This window comes from Mesoplodon bidens (genome assembly GCF_964165515.1).
Source record: "Mesoplodon bidens genome assembly, chromosome: 9".
Lineage (NCBI taxonomy): Eukaryota > Metazoa > Chordata > Mammalia > Artiodactyla > Ziphiidae > Mesoplodon > Mesoplodon bidens.
This window is the reverse complement of record NC_138166.1, coordinates 65,549,061-65,576,448: the sequence shown is the minus strand read 5'-3', so window position 1 is coordinate 65,576,448 and position 27,388 is coordinate 65,549,061. Positions and strand designations below refer to the sequence as shown.

Here is a 27,388-nt window from a genome sequence, read left to right as displayed (position 1 = left end):
AAATTACTTATAACAAAACAACTAGGACATTTTTGTTTGGGAGCCATGATCCAGTGTGGTTACAACAACAAAGAAAGACTTTAATACCAATTTTTGAGATGCTTGATCTAAAAGGCAAATGCTTACAGGGCTACAGGCATCAAAACTTGTTCTCTCTCTCAAAGACCAAAAATATCTCCAAGATACAATGTTTAATTATAATAGAAACTTTTGAAAGAGAAACATTTCAGTGTGACACATTTTATACAGAGGGACACATTTCCCTCCTTTTATTAGAGGACATCATTCCAATTTTTAATACTTTCTGGAATTCCAAAGAATCATTAAAGAATGGAGACATTCTGATTCCAATGGGACTATTTCTTAGGACTTATTTATGCAGCCCTTCCTGGCTTCTGCTTGTTCCATGCAACTCATCCAAGTAGGAGCAAGGCATCTGACAATGATTATAATATGAAGAGTGTATGCTTTCTATTCTTCTGTTAGATCAAGATTTTCATCCTGTACCTCTTGAATCAGCACACCTGAAGAAGACAGATTCAGAAGCAAATATCTTACAATTTTGTATGTGATTGTCAATGGCAAGGGCTCCTGAAGTCCTAAGGGGTCTCCTTTCAATCGATCCCTTTTGTTTAGGACTTGAGATAAAGGACATCATAGGGAAAGCTCACTGCTACTTGTGTGGATAGTTTAAAGGAACTTGCCGGGGTTTTGTCAGTTTCAAAGCATCTTGGGAGGTGCCTTTTACCTCTGGTCTTCTCTTTTACTTCCCTTCCTCTCATTTTCCATTTGATTTTGCCCCACCACTCCCTCTCTTTCCTCTCCAATATTGCAATAGCTCCTAGAAACAGAAAGGTGAACAAGACAAAGTCCCTGCCTTCAAGGAGATCATAAGTAAACAGAAAAGAGAGACAAAGAAGGAAAAATTATGGTTCTTGTAAAATAAATAGAGGTAGGTTGAGGTCTCTGGAGATGAGAGACACAGCTCTGCCTGGAGAAGGAGTGGAAAACTTCAGAGAAGATACATTTGAGCAGAGAGCCTTGCAGAAAAAAATAGCAATCCAGAAACCATGGGGAGTTGGTGACTCAGTGCATTGATGCTCCAAGGGCAAAATATCTTTAGGGAAGAAGGAGAGAGAAGTTCAGCATGGTTGAAGGCTACTTGTGAAATTATGTCAAGTTTTGAGACCAGGAGGTAGATTAGAGCCGCTCTGGGAAGGCTGTTATATTCTTTTAAAAATATATGTTTGGGGGAATCATTTATCTAGTTTGTCACAGAAATTCAGAACCACGCTTGTGAATTTGAAAGCATTTTCGGTAGTAGAAACACCATCAGAAATTGTCACAACAAACAGTTATTAAGTACCTACTATTTTGAGCTGATGGTCAGTGTATTAGTCTGAATATTTCTGCTTATTGCAAGCAAAGATTTTTAGAGAAAACAAGGAATTTAAGTTTCTCATGGCTGATTTTTTAACTGGATTATACAAATCGCACTCTTCAAAATGCTTCCTAAATTTATAAGCAAAATCTGTATTATTTAAAATCTAATTAGAGTTAAATGGCATTATTAGATTGATTTTAGGTCAATGTATGACACCACATTTTTCATGAACTATTTATACTCTCTATAATGCATTTGGTTCCTGGTTCCGGGTATAATGGAGTAAGCAGACTCCACCCTGTCCGTCCCACTGAATGCAGCTATAAAACCTGGACAGACGATATGGAAAAGGTATTGGAGGACCCTGGAAAGAAAATAGTAGCCGACTGAAGAATCAAACCAGAATAAGGAGTACAGCCAAACCAGCAGTTGGCATTTTGTTGTCCTCTGATATCTCCCAACCTAGACTCAGTGCTGCCCCAAACCCAGAAGTGGACAGTGGCATGGAGAGATGGCATCAGAAGAAACCCTCTAGTTCTCACTCTAGAAGTGGGAAAGGGGTCTCTTTGCAGTGACAGCGCAGCAGTGAGGTGTCTAGAATTCTGGGTGGGGGAACAGTCTCTCCAGTTAGAAGAGCTGTGCTCCCTGGAGGGTGGAGCAGATCCCCTATTGCTTATTTTCTCACTCCGTCCTCTCATCTCTAGTTAATCTGTGAGACGTGCACAGGAGAGTGGGGAAAAGGAAGTTGGGGCTTAAGGACCAAAGAGGGGAGCCCAGGGAACTAGAAAGGACTGAGGAGCTCCTAGAGAGGGAGGAGCTTGGGAAAGCAACCCCAGAAAGTTGTGTGTGAACTCCTGGGCTTCCTCTTGAGCTGCACATGCACAGATCTGATCCTTAATTGCATACCAAAGACTTTGAGACCGCAACTTGGACATAGACCACTGCCCAGGTCCCAGAATGGCCACTCAGTGGCACAGACATGAGACAAATCAGAATAACACTACAGAGGCTTTGAGAGTGGAACTGACATTGAAATCATAACCTCCCAGAAGGCTAGTTAGAACTTGCCACCTGAACCTAACTGAGTGGATTGCCTAATAAGACAAAAGTATAAGGCTCAGAGTCTTATAATATCCAAGATGCCCAGGATAGAATCCAAAATTACTCAGCATATAAGGAACCAGAAAAATCTCAACTCACATGGGAAAAGAAAACTAACAGATGTCAGATGTTGGAACTATCTGATAAAAAATTTTATAGCAGTGGTTGCAAAATGCACCTCGAAGTCCTTTTTACGGGTTCTCATATAAGAACTAGATCTTATAATCCACATATTCTCATTTAAGAACTAAAATAATCTGTTTCAGTCATTACTAATGTCTAGTAATTGATACGTGAAATGGGTTACTAGCTGAGATGCTGATTGCTAGCTGTTAGACCTTGAGCAAGCCTCTTTCCCTCTCTGGGCCTCATCTGTAAAGTGGGCTACCTGATCACATACTCTCAAAGGTCCCACCTAGCACTGATGCTCCAAGACTTTGCACTCAATGTCTACGGAGTGCCAAGAGGCAGAGTTATAAGGTTAGTGATGCTGAAGCCTGAGGGCCCCTCACTTGCCTGGTAACCATATGGATTTGTAACATTTACCAACTTGAGATATTTAACCACAGTGGATTAAGACTTGCGTCTCTTTGCACTCTGGCTTCTCTTTGTGTCAGGTCTCATTTTTGTGTTTTGTATTCTTTTCCTTAAAGAGGGTCCTCCAAATTGTATAATCTTCAGAACCCAAAACCTGGATCTGCCTCTGTCCTATTCAGAGAGTTATAACAAAGATGGCATTCAACTAGAAATTTGTTTCTGAGTCATGTCTAGAAAGCATCAGATATTTTATTGGGAATTCGTTGCTAAGTTCTTCTCTTAGGACTTCAAGAGAAGAAGCACCTACTTTTCTTTCAGTGCTCAGCTTAATACCACTTCTTCAGGGCTTCTCAGAATCCCTAACACTTGATGTTCATTACTTATGAATAACTCTTAAGCCTCACAAAAACAGGGACCATATCTTTTCTATTGACTGATGTGTCCCCAGCATCTATTACAATGCCTGGCACATAGTAAGTACTCCATAAATGTTGCTGAATGAATTAATTACGTTAAGAAGAACTATTATACTTATACTTAAATATACCCCATGAAGAAGTTGAGACTGAGCACGTACTCTGGGCCAGGCACATAAACAAAAAATTACAGGCTTATTTAGAAGACCGTTAAGAGTGTCTTACCAGTTGATTCGAATGTCCAGAATATGAAGCACTTGCTGCTGTGGTCAACACTGATCCAGCAGTAGGAATGTAAGCTGAAATTTACTCATGAAAGACAACCAGTGCTGAGATTATGGGAAACCCTTCTTTACTTGCAGTACACTATGCCTTATTTAAAAGGGACTGAATGAGGGGCTTCCCTGGTGGCACAGTGGGTGAGAGTCTGCCTGCCAATGCAGGGGACACGGGTTCGTGCCCCGGTCCAGGAAGATCCCACTTGCCGCGGAGCGGCTAGGCCTGTGAGCCATGACCGCTAAGCCTGCGCGTCCGGAGCCTGTGCTCCGCAACGGGAGAGGCCACAACAGTGAGAGGCCCGCGTAACCACAAAAAAAATAAAAATAATAAGTAAATAAATAAAAGGGACTGAATGAGCCAGAATTCAGACTTTTGTGGCCAATAAGGACCCTATTCTTTTCTTAATTGGGGACAGGTAGATTCTCCATTGTACCACCTTGACAAATAAATTAAATGTCCCTATTTCAGAGTCAAAACTTTTCCATTTCTCTGAACTATTATTGTAGAGACCAGGTATGGACCTCTTAAGGGTAGCACCAGTTCTTCAAATGCTCACCTTGTTTTGTCTCATCCCACAGGCTAGAAGCTATCTTTCTCTCCTGCTTACATCTTCCTGTTCCAACTACTTTATTAAGTATTTTCTGTAATAGTAGCAGCAGCCGTAACAAAATCAGCAGCCGAGAGGAAGTCTCTACACAGGAGGAGAGAGAAAAGAGAGCTTGGGAGGGAGAGAGACAGCAAATGATGATGGGGCTGGCAAAGGGATAGCAGAACAACAGGAAAGGGGGACTAAGAAAAGAAAGTGACATGGGAATTACATAAACTCATTACATAATCTCATAAAACTGAGCTTTCCAAAAGGAAATGGAAATCGTGGAAGGTGCCCCAACTCTGGAGCAAAGAAAATTCTGTGCTCCTGTTGTAAACACCCACCAGAAAAAATAAACATTTGGGTAAGGAAGAGTGGGCACTTCCTCTCTCTTTGGGTGGCTGTTTGTGGTTGCTGCTTTTAAATCCACCGCAAGCCGTTGCCATTGGCCTGCCGTCTTTGCCCTGAGCATCAGAGGGGTGTAGGGATGTGGGTCCAGGGAGGGGCTGCCCATGCGGCACGCCATGACAGGTTTTCATTTCCATTTCCCTCAAGCTCTGTGGGTGCTCTGCACCTCACATGCCCAGTTGTACTCTGGATAATGAGGAAAACTATTGGCCTGACCTGGTCCTTTAATTTTTTTTCCCACTCATGGCTTGAGCTTTCATTAGTGTTCAGTTCTCATTAAGAGAAAAATCAGAGTGAGAATTAAACACCTCCTGATTTATTAGTTTACTGAAAATGGGAAGATGAGAGTCCTGGGACTGGCACTGGATGAAGGGCCCAGACGATGAGATGAGTGAGCCACCGTAGGCTCCCAATGGCTGCCCTCCTTCTCTTCCCTCTTGGGAGCAAGAGGGAGCCATCTCACACCCAGAAATACTTTGGGTCTCTATGTTTATGACTCGGTGTTGTGAAATCTGGCACCTTCTCTGAGGCAAGATAATAGGCTCAAATCACATTGAGTTTTCTGGGTTTGGTTGCATTAAACCTTTCACCAGTGCTCAGTTATGTGTCTAACCCCACAGATGCTAATCCTCAGGTATAGAGGCTGTGTCCAACTCATCTGCTAATTCCCTACTATGTGCAAGGCACATGGCAAGTGCTCAACAAATGAATGGAGAGGGTGAATGAATGCATGCATGCTGAGCTGAAATGACTGCCCTTAACTTGTATGTCTGTGTGCATATTTAGTACTACCCCGCCTCACTACAAAAAGGAAACAAAGACAGTGTGATGATTCCTAAAAAAAAAATTAACCATAGCATTACCATATGGTCCAACAATTTCAGTTACCTAAAAAGTAGGGACTCAAACAGATACTTGCACACCAATGTTCATAGCAGCATATTCACGATAGCAAAATGTAGAAACAACCCAAATGCCCTTCAGCAGATGAATGGATAAACAAAATGTGGTATGTACATACAATGGAATATTATTCAGTCTTTAAAAGGAAGGAAATTCTGACACATGCTGCAAGTGGATGCACTTTAAAAACATTATGCTAGGGCTTCCCTGGTGATGCAGTGGTTGAGAGTCCGCATGCTGATGCAGGGGACATGGGTTTGTGCCCTGGTCCAGGAAGATCCCACATGCCACGGAGCGGCTGGGCCCGTGAGCCATGGCCACTGAGCCTGCACGTCCGGAGCCTGTGCTCCACAACGGGAGAGGCCACAACAGTGAGAGGCCCGTGTACCACAAAAAAAACAAAACAAAACAAACAAAAAAAAAAACATTATGCTAAATGAAATAAGCCAGACACGAAAAGACGAATATGGTATGATTCCACCTATATGAGGTACCCAGAATAGTTACATTTATACCAACAGAAAGTGGAATGGTGCTATCAGAGGCTGTGGGAGGGGTATTCTCTAATGGATACAGGGCTTCAATTTGGGATGACAGAAAAATTCTGGAGATGGATAGTGGTGATGTTTGCACAACAATATGAATGTATTGATACTTAACGCCACTGAATCGCACACTCAGAATGGGTTAAAATGGTTACGTTTATGTGTTGTATATTTTACCACAATAAGAGGGGAAATAAAGCGATATTCATTTATCGTACTAACATTCCTGAATCAGCCAAGAGAACATCAGTGCTGCCCATACAGCTTGCATCTAGCAGTATGTGGAAAAGGAGGCAGTCCCTGCATGGTCACACGGTTTTGAGGGGACATGGGCCAGCACGCTCCTCATGGGTGTGCACTGCCCTTTTTCCCATGTGGATCTGCAGGAACACCCACTGGCCTTCCCCCCAAGCTTCCAAAGCTGGAAGTTACAGGAAAATCTTCCTTGCCCCTTGAATTGTACCACCCGTCTGAGGATTACTCACTAATTGCTGCAGACTGTCTTCCAAGGGACAAAGAAACGCTAAACCTATTTGGGTTCACCCTTTCTAGACACCCAGTCTAGAGAAGCACTGTCACACAAGGAACCAGAGCTCAGCCTCACAGAAAGGACTGAGTTTGAATTGCAGCTCTCTGAATGATTAGTTGTGTGCCTATGGGCAAGTCACTTTAAGTGAGCTTCAGTTTCCTCATCTATAAAATGGGAATACTACTATGCCTACCTTGTACAGTGGTGCTAAGGTCTAAATGAACTAATAATATAAGTGCTTAACAGAGTGTCTATAATAAAATGAGTATTCAATAAATATAATTTTCATATAGGAGATGCATGACAGGTGGTAACAAGGGTGGGGGTAGGATGGTTATGCATGTCACTACAGGAGCTGAAATACTTCAGCTCTACAATCTAAACCTTGCACAGGCCAGCCAGTCAGGAGGAGCCTCAGGAGTGAGCAGGAATACTGGCAGGCAATTAAATGGGGATTTTTAGGGAGATGGGCAGTTCTCAAATAACCCTTTTTACTGTACCTCTCATCCCTCAACTCATTCCTTAATCTTTGGGTAGTTTCTGTCTTTGCTGATAGATTTATACCTTTTTCTCACATCTACTAGAAAGTGTACCCATTCATGCTTAGGAAATGTCTTGAAACCTGTGAATCTACAACTTTTAGGATTATGTTAATTATAATGCCAAGCAAACAGAAGACCCATTAAGGAGCGGTGCAGGATGAAGTCATTCCCATCAGCATGATGGTTTGGATGACCTTTGAGTGTACAGTGATGCTTCCTCCATGATTTCAGTCAATCAATCAAACTCTCATACTAATGAGAGTGCTGAATTGAAGTTACTAACTTTAATTATTTTCTTAATTTTAAGGTGCATCTTCCCAAAGCCTGGAGAGATTTATAGAAAGGTAAGTGGAAGAGGGAGGGATATAAGAAGTTGTTTTTAAGTTAGGTTTCTATTTTGAAAAATGAATAAAAACTCTCTGTTGTTACCCAGTAACCACTTATACTGAGCATCCATAACTTGTTAGTCAGTTTCCATACACTGGGAAGTTGTCACTTCTTGAGCCAGTGACCATAGGAAGTGATTAATTTACATGTGTCCCTAAAAATGCATACAAAGTGGGTAAAACTTAGTTCTGGCCAAAGTATTGCTTCTTAATCCTGCTTTATGAACAAGAAAACAATTTTGTGCTTGTATTGGACTTAAAATTCAGAAGCAAGGCCTTGGGTGTCCAGAATAGAAACCTTGATAAACCCTTGATTTTTCAAAGTTGACCACAGGTCCACAGCTGTAATAATGTCCTACACGTCTGGACACAAGTAACTCAGATAACTCACCTGTGTTTATTCATGACAAATTCTGTGAAACATGCTATAAAGATGGTAGTGTGTCCCCCTACGGGAGACTTCAATCTACTCTTTTAGTTCTATGCATTTATGTGGTCTTTTCCTAATGGAAAAGTGGGTTAAAATTTATAGAGAAGAAGAGGGGAAATGGGAATGGTGATACTAGAATGAAAGAAAAATAGCAAAACGTTATCAAGAAGATGGTCATACACAGATTCACAGCTAGGCTTCCAAGTGTTTGACATTCAGATTCCATCTATGGGTTCTCAGTTTGTCTAGGAACCAGCTGTTGGACCAACCAGCCATTGTCATATACGCCATGATTGGAAATGATGTCTGCAACAGGTGAGTTACTGAGAAAGGTTTGGAAAGTTCTTTGACTTTGAGTTTCCCTGTCCTCTCAACTCGATCCACTCCATTACAGTAGCGTGCTGTGGAACTGAATTTCCCTGTCTTAGCAAGTCCTAGACACATGTGAAATCAACAAAACCAAGCTGCAAAGCAGAAAGACTTTAAGAATATCTGACCCATTCATTCTTTGCTCTGATTCATAACAAAGGAGTGTGTCACGATCAACTCTGAGTTATACCACAAGAAATATGTTAGTGCCAATCAAAAATCCAAGATTGAGAATCATGGCTTTTTAAATAAAATAAGGCAAAATCACAGCTATCTCATAAGAACAGCTTCCTCACTCATATTCTGATTTACCTACCCACGTGGTCGAGACAGCATAGACTTGGAACTTTGCAAAGAAACTGCGCATTATTCACAGCCAATCCTATTTATGCCCATGGCCCATCGTAAGAAAGTAGTTTTGCTAAACTGCTAATATCAGTAGTGATTTCAAAATGTTGAATGCCTTCAGTCCCCCACAACATTTTGGAAGGCTTCTCGAAGTCTGTGCATACCCCTAAGAATATGCCGCACATGTGAATGCCATCTGTCCTGTGATCATGGCCAAAAAGAAAAAAAAAAAAAGGTGAGATCAGATCTAAAACAACTCCCCAGTCGCCACCCACCCATCATTTTAGTAAAACAGAAAAGCAAAGCCAAGAGAGGTGACATGACTTGCCCAATTAATCGACGGATGGCAGAGCTGGACTCCAACCCAAGAGGTGCTAGAAGCAGGCCACCCTGTTCACTGCCCACCTTTTGCTTTCTCGTACTTCACTCACCAAGTTTCTAAGCTTGTGTTAAAAACATGGTTCCATATTATGAATGTGTGTTTGCCCTCATGGATACCTCCATGAGAGCTCCAGAACTGTTATGGTGAAGGAGGTGTAGGCCTAAACGGTGAAGTGAGTTCAGGGCAGGAGATACCACACTGCGATCCAGAGATACTGATATGCCCTTCCTTGGCAGCCCCTAGACTGCTTTACCACTGTCCGTAGAACCCCAAGTCTGCCAAGACTACATGCTGCGGACCCAAGGTAGCTCTGTAATGACCCACCTGGAACTCTCCAGTAAATAGTAAACACCCCCAAAACCTTCCATAAGCCAAGAGCCACACCAGTCTCTATATCAGGTCATCCCCAGAGCAGCCGTAAGAAGCAAATGTGATTGGTCCCATTTTACAGATGAGGAAATTGAGGTTCAGCAAGGTTAGGTAAGGAACTTGCTTCTGCTGCTATTGAGCAGCAAAGCTGAGAGCCCGTCCGGGTTCTCTGACTAAATTCTGTACTCTTTCTACAGTCCACACTTGCCTTATTTGCTTTCTTTTATGAATTCACTTTTAAACGTACGTATTGATGACCTATGAAATGCCAAGCCGTGTGCCTGGCTCTGGGATATGATGGCAAAGAGGCCACCGTCCCTAACTTCAAGGAGCTTATGGAAGGAGAAGCAATGAGCTTCAACCCCCAGTTCCATCACAAAACAGAACAAACCTATGGTCAGATCAGCCAGTGCCCCTCCAACCTCTGGATCCTGTCTCGCTGGAGGGGACAGAGAGCAAGCTGGTTATACTGTGTAAAAAACACCTTCAGAAAGAGTCTTTTAGTCCAAGAGCCCAAAATCCCTGAAACTGCACTTTTTCAGCAGAAGCTGTACACGCAGAGGGCCCTCCAGCCCAGTCCTGCTCTTCCTTTTCCAAGGAGCCAAAGGGCAGGCACATATCAGCCAGAGACCCATGCCAGCCTCTCTCCCCGCCGGGGATCCAGGCAGAGAAGCAGCAAGCATTTGGGTGAAAGAATGGAGTTGGCAGTGTGGGATGTCCCCGTGGTGCCTACTTTGCAACGTCCTGTGGAGGGGTTAGAAAAATAAAGACAGATGGCAAGTATACCTCCCCATCTGCCAGAATGTCGAGGTGGAGGAGATTACCCCAAATGAGCAAAGTGATTTCATAAAACCTCAAGCCAGCCACGAATTGCATAAGTCCATCCTGAAAAAACTTTTAGGATATTTGCTTGACTTTTCTCTTTTTTTTTTTACAACGATGCTAGCTTTTACTAAAATAATGCAGCTATGTGCTTCTTTCTCAATTCTCTAAACAAACGTAGATAATAAATACTTGTTAAATGAATGAAGGTCATGATTGCAGGATAGCTTTTAACATCAGGAATTCAAGAAGAAAGGTAAAGTAGACAAACCTAGCTTTCTTGTTGTACCTCTACTCAATTTGGCCTACGCTAACCCAGCTTCTTTGGGCTTTTCCTATCATTGCCTTCAAAAGCTATAGAATGTGAGTGATACAGAAGGAGAAAAATTCCTGGAAATAGGGCAAGTATGAGTGAGCTACAGCAGCGGAGGCTTGGGTAGCAAGGGCAGCAATGAGAGATGGGAATGGCCTCAAGAATCTCAAGTCATAAAGGGCGAAGACAAACCTTCCCCAATATCCGATAACAACATCCCTGAAAAAAACATTGTAATTACTGGAAATGTGATTTAAAAAAATAGAAGCATCTAACACTAGCCACAGAAATGGACATGGTTCCATTTTTTATAGTGGACCTAGACATTATAAATTGAACAGTTTTCACCTAATGGAGAGAGCCAGAGCCGCCCTACAGAGGTTGTCTGTGTCGCCGGCCCCCAAGTGTTTTTCTGCAATGCCGATGTTTCAGATGTCACCTAGGACAGCTGGCCAGCACTGCATTAAGAGGAAGCAGTCAAGATGCTGATAGATCACAGACTCCAAGGAGCCTGAACTGCCAGGAAACAATCCATTCTATCCAGTCAAGGGTAGAAAACCAGCAGAGAAGGGAAGGTTAGAACTCTGCTGCTCAGAGGAGTCTTCTCTCCCAGCCTCCTCAGTGAAGGTGTGGGTAGCCAAGGGAATAATGAGTTTCTCTACCAGCCAGCATGCCGTATCCTCTTTTAGGGGACCCAGGATCTCTATGCATCGGGTAATGTGGGCCCATTGAGACCCCACCCCATTCCCAGTCTATGTCAAGATGCCTCCTCAAGGAGGTTGGGTGGGAGGTCAATAATGTGATTACAACTGGGGGGCCTGAAGCCAAGGGCTACCTCTGTTACCTGGATGCTTCAAAAATACGAAAGCTAGCTGTGAGTGAAATCTGAGCACTCAACCACAGCAGGTCTCTGGGCTTTCACTCTGGTTCTGGGCAATGTTTTCTGCAGAGGCTGTTTGCCTTCTTCCTTGAGAGGGGGGCACCCCTGCCATCAGCCATCAGTGATACCTGGCTGGAACACCCGCCAGGGTAATGAAATGATGGCGTCTGGCCCTGCACCCAAGTCATGAGGCTTACCTTACATGATCAGGCACAATTCATTAGGACAGGGACAGACTCTGAGTCACCCAAAGATGAGGCTCTTTATCTGTTCCAAGCCCACCACGTGTTCCTGACGTGTGAGAGCGTGGTGCTGGGCACCGTCTTCTCTCCCATTATTTTCCTGGAATAAGCGTCACGTCTCTCAACCTGGCTTTCATAGTTCTCCCCTGTAAGCCCCGCACCCTCAACCCCTCACCTCTCCAGGACTGACCGGCGTGAGCTCACCGGTGTGTGAGGAAGGGTGCAGGGCACTGCCGTGGTAGGCAAACGCGGGATGGCAAAGTGAACCTGACGTGGGCTCCAGAGCACCTGCGTGAAGAGGTTTAGACACTTTCAGCTCAGCCCATTCGGCCTTTGACAGCAGGGCAGGCCTAGGAGGTGTTTCCCAAACCACTGGGACTCTTTGGCCCCAAAATACTAGTGCTAAGTCCCCTCAAAAATCACCAGAGGAGGGCTTCCCTGGTGGCACAGTGGATGAGAATCCGCCTGCCGATGCAGGGGACATGGGTTCGCCGTGGAGCAGCTGGGCCCGTGAGCCATGGCCGCTGAGCCTGCGCGTCTGGAGCCTGTGCTCCGCAGTGGGAGAGGCCCGCGTACCGCAAAAAAAAAAAAAAAAAAAATCACTGGAGGAGAAAGAATACACAGATCAAAGGGTGTTGAGAATTTTTCAGGGATAGGCTCAGAGGGACCATCTATAGCGTCCAGAGGAGGTGACCCATCACCTGTCACTCAGACCCTTTTGCCCTTGCCTGAACTAAGAATTGGTTAATTTTGCTATACACAGTACAGGGTTTACCTGGCGATGTGCGTATGTAAATTGTCTAGCTGTACGTGATGGAGCAAAGATGACTGGAGAATGTTCCAGCAGAAACACCAAGGCTTCCATTCTTCTTTTTTTTTTTACTTTTTATTTTATATTGGAGTATAGCCGATTAACAATGTTGTGATAGTTTCAGGTGCACAGCAAAGCGACTCAGCCACACATACACATGTATCCATTCTCCCCCAAACTCCCCTCCCATCCAGGCTGCTGCATAACATTGAGCAGAGTTCCCTGTGCTATAGGTAGGTCCAGCAGGACCTATACAATAGGTCCTCGTTGGTTATCCTTTTTAAATATAGCAGTGCGTACATGTCAATCCCCAATTCCCTAACTATCCCTTTCCTCCACCCAGGAACCATAAGTTCATTCTTTAAGCCTGTGTGTCCGTTTCTGTTTTGTAAATATCCTCATTTGTATCATTTCTTTTTAGATTCCACATATAAGCGATATCATAGGATATTTCTCTTTCTCTGTCTGAGTTACTTAGTATGACAATCTCTAGGTCCATCCATGTTGCTACAAATGGCATTATTCCATTCTTTTTGATGGCTGAGTAATATTCCATTGTATATATGTACCACATCTTCTTTATCCATTCCTCTGTCGATGGACATTTATGTTGCTTCCATGTCTTGGCTATTGTAAACAGTGCTGCAATGAACATTGGGGTGCATGTATCCTATCAGACCATGTTTTTCTCTGGATATATACCAAGGCTTACATTCTGATTTCGCGTAGCAATTAGCCATTTTGGTTATGCTTGCTTAATTTGTGAGGTGCCCTTTCATAAATGCAAATTAGCTGAAATTCTTTGTTTATCATCAGGGTTTGTTTCTAATTAAAAAATAATCATTAAATAGGGAGTATGGGAGAGTTTGCTCCATCTTAACTCATCTTGCCTTTAGGTGGTTGGAGAGTCTTAGCTCAGCATCATCGCTTTGTGCCAAAGAGCTGTTGTATCAGCAGCAGGAAAAAAAAAAAAAACAACCCTGAGATGCCAAGGCAAAAGTTAATAGCCGTGCATTCTAGTTTTACCAATGACAGAAGACAGGATATAGACACCCAACTTGCTTTGTTTCACCCCTGCTGTCACACTCCAAACACACAGTGAAGAGAAAACCTGGTTACTCTGAACCTCGTTCTCCTGGTCTGAACAAACGCACAAGGCAGACTCAATCCCCTTTGCAAACTGGGGTCCTTCTAGGGCTTCTGTGCATCTGCAAATCAAGCCAAAGCCTTAACCAACCTTTGGCCCCTAGTAGGTAGGCAACCTATTCTCAAATCCTTCTGAGTGCTTTTTATGCAGGCTGGAGAGCTTTTTATTCATAAAGTCGTATAATTTTCGCCAAAGTAATGAAAAACATGAATATAGCATTTTATTCTTCATGCTGGGGTTTTGTACAATGGGACAGCTCTTTCTCTTTCCTCCTATCTCTCTCTCTCTCTCAGAAAGTCCAAGGAACTCATGACCCAGTGCAGAATCACATACAACAACCACACCGAACGCCCCAAACATCAGACTCGCTCCACCTTTTCCTCTGTGCAGCGACATATTGCCCCTCACAACCTGGCCCGCGTGACCTTCACCCCCATGGTCAGCCTGTCACCCTCTGGACAGCAACAACGTGAAAAGTCATTTTATTTCACTAAGTGACATAGGTAGAGGGGAAATGACGTAAAATTACAATGTTTTCTGCCCCTCCCATTAATATTTAGCTTTCTTCCTCATTTTAGAAAGAATAAAAATGATATGAGAACCCCTTTCATTTTGACTGTTTCTCTGATTACAAAATAACATCTGTTGTGAGAAGTTCAAATAATACAGGTCTAGGAAGTGAAAGTTTCTCCAGAATCACTCCCTACCACCCCAGCACCACTGCTTAGAGCTAACCAATAGAGATGTTTCCTGTATTTGCAGCCAGGTTTTATCTATGTAAGTTCTAATTTACAGACTGATTAATATTCATTGAAATAAAATAATAATATGTTCACTGCCCTGTAATTTGTTCTCTTCGCTCAACAATACCTTTCAGCAGTCTTTCCCATGCTAAGACATACAGATTATTCTTTTAAAAAATTTTTGTTTTATTGAGGTGAAATTCACATAATGTAACATTAAGCATTTTAAAGTGAACGATTCAGTAGCATTGAGTACATTCAGAATATTGTGCAACCATCACCTATATCTAGTTACTTCATTCTTTTTAATGGCTGTATAGAGGTTTACTGCATGGATCTACTATAATTTATATAGCCAGGCTTTTTAGCTTTTCCCAATTTTATTCTATTCCAAGAAATGTTGTCATACTTGTATGTACATTTTTGCACATTTGTGGAAATGTTATGATAGGACAACTTCCCAAGAGAGAAATGTCAAGGTCAAAAGTTGAACCAACTTCAAGTTTTGACACATTCTGAAAAATTCCTTCTAAAATGACAACACCAATTTCCATTTAGGAGCAGCTCCCTTAAAAGTGACAATAGTGGATACCCCTAGGGGCTTCTTTCTGTCTCCTCTTCCCGTGTCTCTTGTGTGTCGTGCCCAGCTTGTGAGTAATGAACTTACTTTTTCTGGTTTGGAAGCTGTATCAATCTCCCTAGGGCTGCAGTGACAAAATATCACAAACTGGGTGAGTTCAAAAAACAAAAATTTATTCTTTCACAGTGCTGGAGGCTAGAAGTCCAAAATCAAGGTGTCAGCAGGGCCATGCTCCCTCTGAAGTGTCTAGGGGAAATCCTTCCTGTCTTTTCATCCTTCTAGTGGCTCCCTGCAATCCTCAGCATTCCTTGCTGTGGCAGCATAACTTCAGTTTCCACTTCCAGCTTCACATGGCCTTCTTCCCTATGTGTGTGGGTCTCTCCTCTTCTTAAAAGGACACTAGTCATTGTATTTAAGGCCCAACCTAATCCAGTATGACCTCATCTTAACTGATTACATCTGCAGAGACCCTGTTTCCAAATAAGGTCACATTCTGAGGGAGGCTATTCAATCCACTCCAGGATCATTAGGTAAATCTGGAATTTTAAGGACTTAAAATAGAAGGTAACTTATAGCATGATTCCATTTAGGTTAACAACAGGCAGTTTAAAGCCTAAAGAGAATTCTATTTTCAACTCCCAGGTTAATGCAGGTTAGTATCTTAATTCAAATTTGATATGTTCCTGAAGGCTTGTACAAAAGTCAGCGGTGCAAAAGACGAACAATAATAGACTTACATATTAAAGCCAAAAAATATTCTAGAATCCCTATTTATACCTTGCCCTTTTTTTCCCTGTATTTACATTTATTGATTCAATCCTTTAATCATTTATTCAACACATAGTTACTACATGCAGTGTTCTGCTCTAAGCACTAGAAATACAGCAATAAGCAAAACAAAATCCCTGCCTACATGGAGTGTAGTTTACCTACTACAACTACTAGTATAGTTCACAGTACTGAGCATTTGGCCAGGCAGCAGTTTCAAAAATAAAGAAAATGGGTAACATGAGGTGTGGTCATCTACAAACACTGGCATTAACAGCTCATCCTGTCCTGGGAGAAGCAAAAGAAATGAGAGATAGGGAAGAGCAGACAGTAGAGGGTCTTAGTGCTAAACCACAGAGTTTGAATTTCATTCTGTAGTAGATAAGAGTCATCAAAGTGTTTTTTAATGGCAGGGAAGGAGGAAAGGTTGTATTAAACAGTTCAATAGAAAGTATGTTAGTATTATGTTAAACTTGCCAGTCGCTTAGGTTCTGGGCTTCAGTGTGATAGCCTTTATCATTGCCCTCTGAAATGCTATTATGTAAATTTATTAGTCACTCCGTAGTTTTCTTTATTCCCTTAAATCTTTTTCTGTTTGTTGGTTTGTTGTTTTGGTTTTTTTTTTTTTTCCGGTACGCAGGCCTCTCACTGTTGTGGCCTCTCCCGTTGCGGAGCACAGGCTCCGGACGCGCAGGCTCAGCGGCCATGGCTCACAAGCCCAGCCGCTCTGCGGCATGTGGGATCTTCCCAGACCGGGGCACGAACCCATGTCCCCTGCTTCGGCAGGTGGACTCTCAACCACTGCGCCACCAGGGAAGCCCTGTTTTTTTGTTTTTTTAATTTAATTTAATTTATTTATTTTTTATACAGCAGGTTCTTATTAGTTATCTATTCTATACATATTAGTGTATACATGTCAATCCCAATCTCCCAATTCATCCCACCACCACCATCACCACCCCCGCTTTCCCCCTTGGTGTCCATACGTTTGTTCTCTACATCTGTCTCTCTATTTCTGCCTTGCAAACTGGGTCATCTATCCCATTTTTCTAGATTCCACATATATGTGTTAATATACGATATTTTTTTTCTCTTTCTGGCTTACTTCACTCTGTATGACAGTCTCCAGGTGTATACCTTGCCTTTTAAAGATAACAAGAAAGAAAGGAGGAAGGAAGGAAGGGAGGGAGGGAGGGAGGGAGATTTAAATGGAACTTTCAATGATGTATTTCTAGTATTTTGTACAATCCTCACTTTTGTTCTTTTCCAAACCAAATGAAAATAAGACAACCAGCTTAAATTCAGTAAATGTCTAATTAAAGCTAAAGATTTGCTACTTTCACTTATGATTTACATCTTTGTCTTAAATTCTTTGATTTTAGGACTGTGCTCTTATAACTACTTTCAGCACTTCCTTTTTCTGTTTTCACTAGTTTTGTGGAACAAGAAGATTAAAATATAATTTAAAATTTCACATATCCTCTGTAGAGCACACGCACTTCTATATAGAGAAAGGCAGTGATGCAAATTGGAATTATCTGTTGACAGATATTGTTGCAGGGGTATAGCCTGGAATAGCAGTCTATCATGAAATTCATGAAAGTTCAAAAGTTCACTGTAGAATGGAAAGATGTAATGTGGACACATAATGTCACTTCATTTCTCAGTGAAATTTCATCTCCCTGACTGTTATATATGTGAAAAGTTTTAAAGACCAAGTTGCAGAGCTCAAAGTGTCAAACAAATAATAAGCAATACCAGACCCCTTTGATCCTATTAACTGTGAGTAACAGTCAGGATAGGTGAAATTATGCTGCAGGAACAAACAGCCCCTAAATCTTAGTAGCATAAAGCAATAAATATTTATTTACTCGCACTACATTGTCCATCAGGGATCACCATGGAGCTCTGTTCCAGGACTCAGATTGGTGAAGCAGCTGCTTTCTAGAACATTGCCCAGACTCATGGCAAAGAGAAAGGGCATCCTGGAGGCTCTCATACAACCAAACATGACACATGTCACTTGTGCTCACAACTCATAGGCCAGACCTGGCTCACCCAACCACAAGGGAGTCCAGAAACCAGAAATATTTTGCAAATAACACCAATAACTACTGTGTGTGTGTGTGTGTGTGTGTGTGTGTGTGTGTTTTGGGGGTGGGTCTTATATTTGCGTGCATTTATCCTATAATATACTAAGATACTTTGTTTCTTTTGTGAACAGGAAGATTGATCCCGTCCCAGCAATGACCACTCCTGAAAAATTTTACTCAAAGGTCATGCAGACTCTGCAGTATCTAGATTCCCACCTGCCAAATGGCAGCCATGTTATTTTAAACGGCTTACCAGATGGAACCTTTCTCTGGGATAATTTGCACAGCAGATATCATCCTCTCGGTATCAGTTTGAAGATGTTTTTACTCTTTAACAATGTCAATGTATTCGTAGTTCAGATATATGTAGTTCAAACCATACAGGAATACACCTAAAATGCCACCAGAACGATGAAGGGAAGAGCACCCAGGTACAGGATCTAAAAGGTCAGTATCCAAAGGTGGCCAGAACCAGATCCAAAGTCAGAAAGGGCAGATGTATTTGGCAAAGAATTAGGACAAACTGAAAGGTAAGAGTTTAAAACTCCTTCACTGAAGGTGAAATCTAGAAGGAGCCAATGAAGCCCAAACAAGAGATAGGAAAGAGACAAAGGGAAGGATTTCTCCAAACCTCGGTGGTGAGTGCCCCCTAGTGGCCAGGATTCTAATGATGTCTGTGCACCCTGGTGGCCAGTTAGAGTTCTGTACAACAGGGTCCTCCAGAGGGCTTGCTCCCTGCTTCTACACTCTCTTGGAGTCCTTGGCTCTGAAATGCTTTAAAGTTCCAAGAAATTTCTAATAGAATTTCTAGCATGCCAGATGCTTCACAAACATTGTGAAAGTAGTAGTAATTCACCTTGGGAAGGGCTGCCATGCTGATCCTTAAAACAATTCTGTGAGATAAATGTTTCTATTAATTCCATTTGATAGATGAAAAAACTAAGGCTCAGAGAAGTTGTGTAGCTTGCCAAATGTTGCACAGCTTATTGTATATGCAAGCCGGGTGTAGCAGGGCTCTCTTGCTGTGTTTCAGGGAAGAATGTCCTTCCAAAAATACTTATTATATGCCAGGCGCTGTTCTAGGCACTGTGTAACCACCAGTGAACATAATAGTCAAAAATCTCTGTCAACATAGGCTTATGTTACAGTGGGAGAAAGACTCCAAAAGTCAGAGGATGATAAGTTTTACTACAGAAAATTAAGCAGGAAGGGAGGATGGGGAGTGCTGGCCTCAGGCCTCTCTGACAGGCATCTACAAGGAGGGGCCTGGGGACCAGCCCCTCAGCCCCATATCGACAGCACCTGTGCCAGTCTCTCATGGAAAAGGGCTGCCCTTTCCCTGGTATTGCCATAGCCACCTCCTTAGACCAACCCAAGCGACAGTGCCCAGGTGCTACACTGTCCTGGAGGTCCAAGCAGTTCCTTATGAGTCAGGCGAGCAGTTCAGAGGGGGAAGACCTGAAACTCCTTCCTTTGCGCCCTCCTTAGTGGGTAGAGGTGGAGAGCTTTCCCTTGCATACATAACGTCCTTGTGCCTTTTCAATCCCCCCTGGTCCTCCTCCTGTAGTTCCTGTTTAAGCCAACCTCCCTACCAGCTCCCGCAGGAAGTTCCACATCACCCCACATAAGAGCAGGGACCCTTTAACCAGCTCTCAAAGGGCTCTGACCCCTCCACTAGGGTCCCTTCACTGGGGAACAATGGAACATGTCCACATTCCAGGCTCCCCACCGATGTGACTGAAGTCATTTTTCTCTTCAATTATGAAATGTGCCACAAATGTTATTATTCCAAGGAAACACTGTCCAGCCTCTCATGTGGAAAGCATGTTCCTCTTATTCACACGGCTTTGACCATGCCCTTTAACCTGATCACACAGTGAACTTGACTCCATTCTGGGCTGCCTTGGACATGTGAAGGACAACCACTTGGGCTGATCATGTCTCTTTGAGCCATTTGGGGATGAAAAGTTCAGTTCCCCCAACAGATGTTCTCAGACTCCTAGATTTTTCCCATGCTAAGAAATGCTTGGGAAAGGGAAGTTGGGAGTAGGGGAGATGTGCTCCCAATTTACTCTGTCACCCCAATAGGGACTTGACTTTGGGTTTTCTGACTTTAGATCCCACTCCCTTCCCATGAACTGCGGTTAGACTGACTCCATAAATTTTCTCAGATATGCCAGGCCGTTCCCTTGACTCAACCACAGTATGTAAAAATGACTCCACGTAACTTGGAAGAGAGCAAGGAAAGGAAAAAGGTGATTGATCAGGGGACTCATCAATCACTTGGTGGATTCTCTTGGCCAGTGGTTCTCATCCAGGGGCAACCCACCCGCCCATTATCATATCACCCCTGGAGATGGAGTGCTACTAGCATCCAAGGGGTAGAATCCAGGAATGTTCCTAAACATCCTACAATGCACAGGACGGCCCCCTACAACCGAGAATGTCGATAGCACCAACGTTGAGAAACCCTGCTCTGGGCTTTGCATTATCCTCAGATGGCCTCCCTCCAGCCGCTGATCTAGACTAGCACTTTACAGCACAAGAGCAAAGGGTGGAACAAGCGTGTTCTATATAAACAACTCTAGTTTGGGAGTAGGGGGAATCCAATTAGGGAGAAAGTTATAACCACCTAAAATTTGTTTAATGTTTTTCAGTTGTTATTCACATCCTAAATTATCCCTGCTGCCTGGTTGCCATGGGAAAGAAATCATAAATTCCTCAACGAAGCATCAGGGTCCTTCCTAAACAGACTGGGGAAGTAGGTGGGATTTACCCAGCCTCCTCATTCCTCCTTTGGCAGGCTCCTAACTCACATAAGGTGAGAAGCTTGAGCAGGGGGCTGCTCCCCTCTCATTGCCTCCGTTCTGCCCTGCTCCACATCCAATCTTTGAATCTTCGTTCCCACAGACAGGAACCGGCAGTGAAGCAGGTTAATGCTAGCTCAGCCTCAAGGCCTGGTTGCTTTGCCCAGGTTAGGGTGGATCTCATCTTAATCAATAGCCACATACCTGAGTCTGATTGCTGGGGCACTGTGCTAAGGGTGGGGCAAGCAAATAAAAGGGGTTTTCCATTTCTTCTGCCTTTGAGCCAAGAAACATGATGATGATAATCTGTAGACTTGACTTTAGCCACCCCTTAAGGATTAAGAAAGAGGCCAGGGAGCAAAAGGGGTCAGGGGAGCAGCCCTGAGTCAGTGATTACATTCTCTGCTGCCTCAGTAAACAGGTGGGAATTCAGCCTGACTATTCAGGCAAGAGAAGATTAAATGCCACAGCATCAGATCTGCAGGTAGTGGAGGCCCAGAACAAGAATGGGTGTCTTGCTGACTCCTGCTGGGGAGGAAGGGGCTAGCATCATTCCTCTTAGCCTTGTCTGTGAGTCACGACCCAGTCACTGCCTGGCTGCCAAGGCCTGTGACAGCCCCCACAGGCTCTACCAGCAGTTCAAATTCCTGGTGAGAATGTTTTGTCTTTTTGAGGAATTACCAGAAAGTAAGTCTCACACATTAGGATTATACATTCATAGATCTTTCAAGAAAGTTTATGTTTGGCCAGGGATGAGTCCTCTCAGGCACAGTCTATAAGGAAGGCAATCTTTCCATTAATATGTCTGAGATAACTATTACGTGCTTTGAGGGTAAAAATGATGCTAAGATGAAGTCCTTGTCCTCTAAGGAAAGGACAGATAGTATATAGATCCTGACAGTGAAATTACCGAGGGCCAATGACACTTTTCTAAGCCATATGCATTCAGGGAGCTATCCAAAGGGTTAGACTATGATCAAGAAATCTGGGAGTGCTGGCTACAAATAAGTCTGCAAGTCAGCCTTCCTTGAAGGGCCTCTGCCACAAAATATCCACAAAAGCTCCATTTTGTCCCAATTACTCTTAAACTTGAAACCTAATGTATTTTAAAATACCTTGTAGTATGCCTTCAATTTTATTACTGGCTTCCTCCCTGTTTAAATTAATGTGGTTTTACCAAGGTTTAATACACTCAGATGGTATTTCATGAAGGTGTGGCTGATCTTTGTTAGTACTAAGCTCTTACGGTAGCTAAAATTTCAATTGTGGTCCCAGCATTAAATAAATGCCAAAGACTCTGCCCTAAAGAACATACACATGACAGACTCGAGCTGCTACTATAGGAGCTGGGGTAGATCCCTTTGATCTTCAGAGGGAGCATATGGTATCAACTGGGCCAACCCACAGGCTCCCCCCCTTACACACACACACAGACACACACACACACTGATGGTTCCTGGCCACTGTGGGACAGCCCTCTGCCCCTGTCCTGGGCATTCATGACCACCTTTCTTCACCAGATTCACTTTCTAACCAGGGAGTCACAGACACCACCTCTTTGCATGTAGGTACAACATATAGGTAGGATCAGTCTTTATACCAGGGCTTCTCGCTATGGAAGAATACCATTAAAGTAACAAGGATAAAAAGTCATACATAAAAAGAAAGAGCGAATGACTAACTGACAGTTCCAGTCAGTGGAGAAAAGCATAAGAACTGTTTTCCCTCTTCGTCATAAACCCATCACAAGCACTCTCAGCCAACCTTCCACATGACCAGCCCCAGAGACACCCTGACCTTTAATAGGCAGAAATACCAGAGAGAAGGGAAACCAACCCATTATACCTTTCCCAGTTTTCTTCTCACTACAGCTAATGTGTGCTTATCCTGTCCACAGACCCACCTACTCACCTAAGAATTTCCCCTCCATCAACCTGGTCCAATTAGAGCCAGTGCCAGAATTGCAAGGACTTGAAGGGGAGGGAACAGGGATTGGTCCAGAAGGAGGATATGCCTTGTGGTCTCATCCTAACATGTTCTGGGACCTCAGCAGTAAGACAGTAGGAAGAGGGGAGTAAGCTGGGATACAACAAGGCTATGGCTCAGCTTAACCCCCAAAGGGGAGCCAGCAGATGAGCTTCCAGTATCCAGGGGCAGGATAACCTCCATTCCCTCTGGATAGCAGAGCAGTCCAGTCTTGCAGGTGGGGAGGGAGAGGGTGCAGGAGTGTTATTTATGGTCAGGCATGAGGTGCCACCTCCAGCAGGTTGAAGAGACTTCATCCACTGGGCGGGGAAAAGAGAGGCCACCAGGTGAGAGTCAGGGCCAAGCAGGGTGTCAGGGCCCCAGCCAAGCTCCCTAAGGTTTATTACAAGGCCCCCCGTCCCAACAAAGAAATAAGATGGCAGAGGGAAGGCTGCTGCTAGGAAGGGGGCGAGAGCCAAGTCCTCCGGGCACATGGAGGATTGAGGGTGGGGAACGCAGGTTGAAGGTGTCAGTCACTGCAGCTGGGCTGGACTGAGACGGGCAGGGCCACATACAGAAAGAAGGCAAATTACAAAAGCACACACACACACACACACACACAAATAGAGGGAAAGCAGCCTCTGTGATGGAAAACAGGATCTTGGAGAAAGATGGATCAAGGAGCTCAGGGCTCCATGTGGAGCCCATAAAATGAAAGTGAAGACAGAAGCCGGTGGCTTGGGATTCATCTAAAATGTGAAAATGCAGACACCTTTGGAGCACAGAGAAGACCCAGTGTGTCACTGTGACTTTAATGGCGATAATGAGCCTGTGGTTTTCCAGTCCTGGGATTCACTCACCCACACAGATAATATATTTTTCCCCTATGACAAGAAAATTGAATCTATCAGTCTAACTGATCTGAGGTATACGTGAAAAATAAGACCGTGTTCTATCACCTTCAATCTTTCTCTTCGCTCCGAGATAGGCCCTATTATTTTCCTTTATTTTTTCAAGCGTGAGAGAAGTGTTAATGGATAAGACATTGGTCATTCACCCCTGAGATTTGGGAGAACCTGGATTTTGTGTCTCAGCCACAGCATGAAACTTGAATTGCCTCGGTTCGGGGGTGGGGCGCGCGATACGGTAGAAGGGGCGGTGGTGGGAGGTGAGAAGAGAGAATAAATAACGCCCCCAGATTCTGGGTATTGGAAAGGCTCTGCATGAACTCACATTTGGCGCTTACCACTTCATGCGTATGTACTTCTTTAACCTGCAGCAAAAAAATAGAGCCTAGCTACTAATGACGGCTCAAATAAGATAACCACTGGGCCACGAAGGGATATAACGAACGTGCCAGCCTCCCCAGTCCGATGGCCACACAAGCACTTGTGGAAAACTTCAGTTCACCAAACTGCAGGACAGTGCATGGTCAGACCTTCAGACCCTCCAGAGTCCCACCAGGTCCTCAGCATGGGATAATTGGGTCAGACCTGAGTGTTTCATAAACACAAAAGGAGGAGGATTTGGTCAACTCCCACCTTCAATGCTCCCTGGACCCCACAAGGACTTGGCGTTTCATACCATTGCCAGGAGAAAGCCACTGCTCTGCCAGGTCCTTTGTTAGTGGTGTTCTGGTCCATACGGTGCCCTGAATCCCTCTACCTGGGGTCCAGATAAGGTCAGGCCCCTCACACCCTGCCCTAGCCCTTGCGAGGAGCTCGAGATAGGAGTAAACTTGGGGCCGCTCCCCAACCCCAGGTCTGAATTTCTAGGGGGCTCAGAAAGAAGGAAAGCACAGGCATCTTCAAGAGCAACGCCGAATGCAAAGCCAGGGCAGGTCCCTGGAGGCTCCAGCCTTCTGCAAGAGAGGCTGGCTCACCCACCAGGGTCCCTAGGTGGCTGCTATATCTGAGTGCATGCAACATGCCAGACCTCTCTGTTTTCCAGGCCAGCTGAACAAGGACGTGACCTACGCGCATTTCTACTCCTTCCTGAACTGTCTCCAGGTGAGCTCACGCTGACTTGTTCCAAAGCTATGTTCCCACAACCAGCACTGTTCTTCTGTAATCAGTGTTTTCCTGCTCTCAGGTCAGCCCCTGCCACGGCTGGATGTCTTCCAATAAGACGCTCCGGACTCTCACTTCCGAGGTAGGGCTGTCGCAGGCCCTTTGATACTGTCTTTGATCATTCTCTCCCTGTGTTTGCTGCAGGGTTTTCACTGGGGATGGGATTTTGGCAGGGCGATGGCCTCCAAGCTGGTGAATAAAAGAAACAAACTCCCGGATGCTTGAGGAGTCAGGAGAATGCGGGGTGACCTGTCCCCCTCCTTCTGCCTCGCTGAGTCTGTAGTTCTTGCTGGGTTTCTCGATCACTGTCTCTATGTGTGCCTGTCTCTCTTGTACACTCACATGCATGTACATGCACAAACACACACACCTTTGAAAGCTGGTCCTAGGCATATTTGTAGAGTCAGAGAAGTGATGAAGGTTAAGTGTATGCAGGGCTGGAATTCTTCCAAGGTAGGGGACGACCAGGTGCCCCAGAGCCTTCCTTTCTTCTCTGAGAAAGTTTCCCACATTTCCTTCACAGATGGTAAATAATTTCTTTGTAAGGAGTTTAGTAAACATTTTTTACAAGGGAAATATATTTCAATTTTTAAAAAGCCTTAGAAAATGTAAAAAATACAAAAAAACCCACAAAAATCACTCAAAATCCCACCACCCAAAATTAATATGTATGTATGTCTTTCCAATATTATTTTCATAGATAGTTATTTTGGGGGTTTTGCGTACATATTGTTCTGTACCTTCTGATGTTCATAATCATTCCTCCACATCATAATTTTGTAATCATTTTAGAAAATAGAGCATATGAATGTACCATGATTTATTTCATCCCTTGGTGTTGGACATATGGATTGTTTCGAATTTTCCACTATGATAAATAGCGTTGTGATGAACCTTTGTATATATGAAGATGTATGTCTTTGTGTACCATGTCTACTTCCTTAAGACAAATTCCTAGGAAATTATTGGGTCAAAGAGTACCTCATGTTTAACGATTTGATCCCTATCACCAAATTGCTCTCTAGAAAGGTTAAACAAATTGACATTCTCAATCACATATCCCATGGCAATACTCTTTATTATCATGATTGTTCATCTTTTCTTTGCCAAACCCATGGGGAGAAAGTGGTATCTTAATACTTTAATTTGCACTGATTTTGTTCCTAATGAATTTGAACAGTTTTGTATGCTCGTTGGCCATTTGTGCATGAATGGAATTTAATATGCAGAGCTGCTCTCTGCGGGTGATTTGTAGTCGGGGTGGGGTGGGGACTATTGATTTCTTTGTTCTGCCTGAATTGTCTCCCTAAAGCCCAAGTCTAGGTTTCATGAAATTCTCCCTGTTTCCTTTATATTCAGAGAGCAGAACAACTCTCCAATACGCTGAAAAAAATTGCAACCAGCCAGAAATTTACGAACTTCAATCTTTTCTACATGGATTTTGACTTCCAAGAAAGTAAGTTTTGCTTGGTTTAGGTATTGACACAAGACAGAAGCAGCAGCTACCATTTAGAGTCTACCTGGGCAAGGCGTTTGTTTACAGGCCAACAGGCAGTATATTGGGCAGGGTCGCTTCTGCCCATTCTGACGCATTAATAGCTCTGAGTATTGAAAAAAGATAAAGTGTGAGACTCTTTCTGGAAAGGTGGAAACTTAGCATCACCTCCTTAATTCACCATTATTTTAGAATCCCTGAAGCAATAGAGCCAGTGACCAGCTGGAAACAGCTTTGGGCTGGGATCCAACAGATCAGTGGAATCATCTAACTTACTCTTGACAGTTTAGCAATGGCCCGCTTACGGCTGGGCTAAAGATGAGTGTGACCGGAATGAGGGGTAAGGCACTGCCTCTCCTTGGGGGCCACTGGATTACCTAAGGACTCAAAACAAGGCAGATTCCCAGACCTCACACATGATGAAACTAATGAGTCTCAAAGGGAGGACTTCAGATACCTATGGCAAAGTGGACAAACCATATCCCAGCTTTCTGGAAAGAACATTACTGCTGCTTTTCTAGCATTCTGTCCAAACACTGGGGTCACTGATGAGTGGCCACAAGAAAACAGCCATGATTACTGGATTTATCCTTTACATCTTGACTCTGAAAAATTATTATCTATTGACTTTAATCCTTCCAGTCCCATTTTCATTGCTAAGCAACTGTTATGCGAGAGAAAAGTCTCTGTTGATTGACTGCCAGCTGAGATGATGCTAATGAAAAGCTTTGCAGTGTATGCAAAGAGTGGACGATTTCTCATACAGAGTTTATCATCTCTATCTCCCCACCACCAGCTCCCCCAGCCCAAGCACCTGGGATGAGACAGATGGCCATCATGAATTATCAAATATTACATTAGCTGACATGTTTTGCATTGTAGACTCTAGTACTTCAATCCTTAACATCTTTTCAACAAGACTGATCTCCGTTAACTAGACTTCCTGCCTAGGTGATATGTATTTCTCTCATGGGGAGAGACATTTTGATAAATGACCTGTCATTAAAATGCAGAGTTAAAGCCTCATTAATGAATTCCTGGTGTAAACAGATGCACCACCAAGTGATCTTTGATCATCACCCACCCTGAATATAGATAAAGTTTTTAAAAATACAATATTGCCCAGCATTCACTTG

General features: G+C 43.6%; 1 protein-coding gene across 2 annotated transcripts in view; it reads left to right on the top strand.

The window, feature by feature from the left end:
• Window positions 1-27,388, top strand: part of AOAH (acyloxyacyl hydrolase) — a 172,089-nt gene that overhangs the window by 127,708 nt on the left and 16,993 nt on the right. Inside the window, exons 14-20 of one of the 2 annotated variants that reach the window (XM_081244566.1) lie at window positions 7,541-7,577; window positions 8,290-8,364; window positions 18,048-18,220; window positions 24,639-24,697; window positions 24,780-24,839; window positions 24,931-25,001; window positions 26,117-26,175. In XM_081244566.1, the coding sequence (XP_081100692.1) occupies window positions 7,541-7,577; window positions 8,290-8,364; window positions 18,048-18,220; window positions 24,639-24,697; window positions 24,780-24,839; window positions 24,931-24,957 (431 nt within the window). In that variant the 3' untranslated portion in view covers window positions 24,958-25,001; window positions 26,117-26,175. Of the gene's footprint in view, window positions 1-7,540; window positions 7,578-8,289; window positions 8,365-18,047; window positions 18,221-24,638; window positions 24,698-24,779; window positions 24,840-24,930; window positions 25,002-26,116; window positions 26,214-27,388 lie in introns of those variants that run through there. The other variant, XM_081244565.1, reaches the window with a different exon arrangement.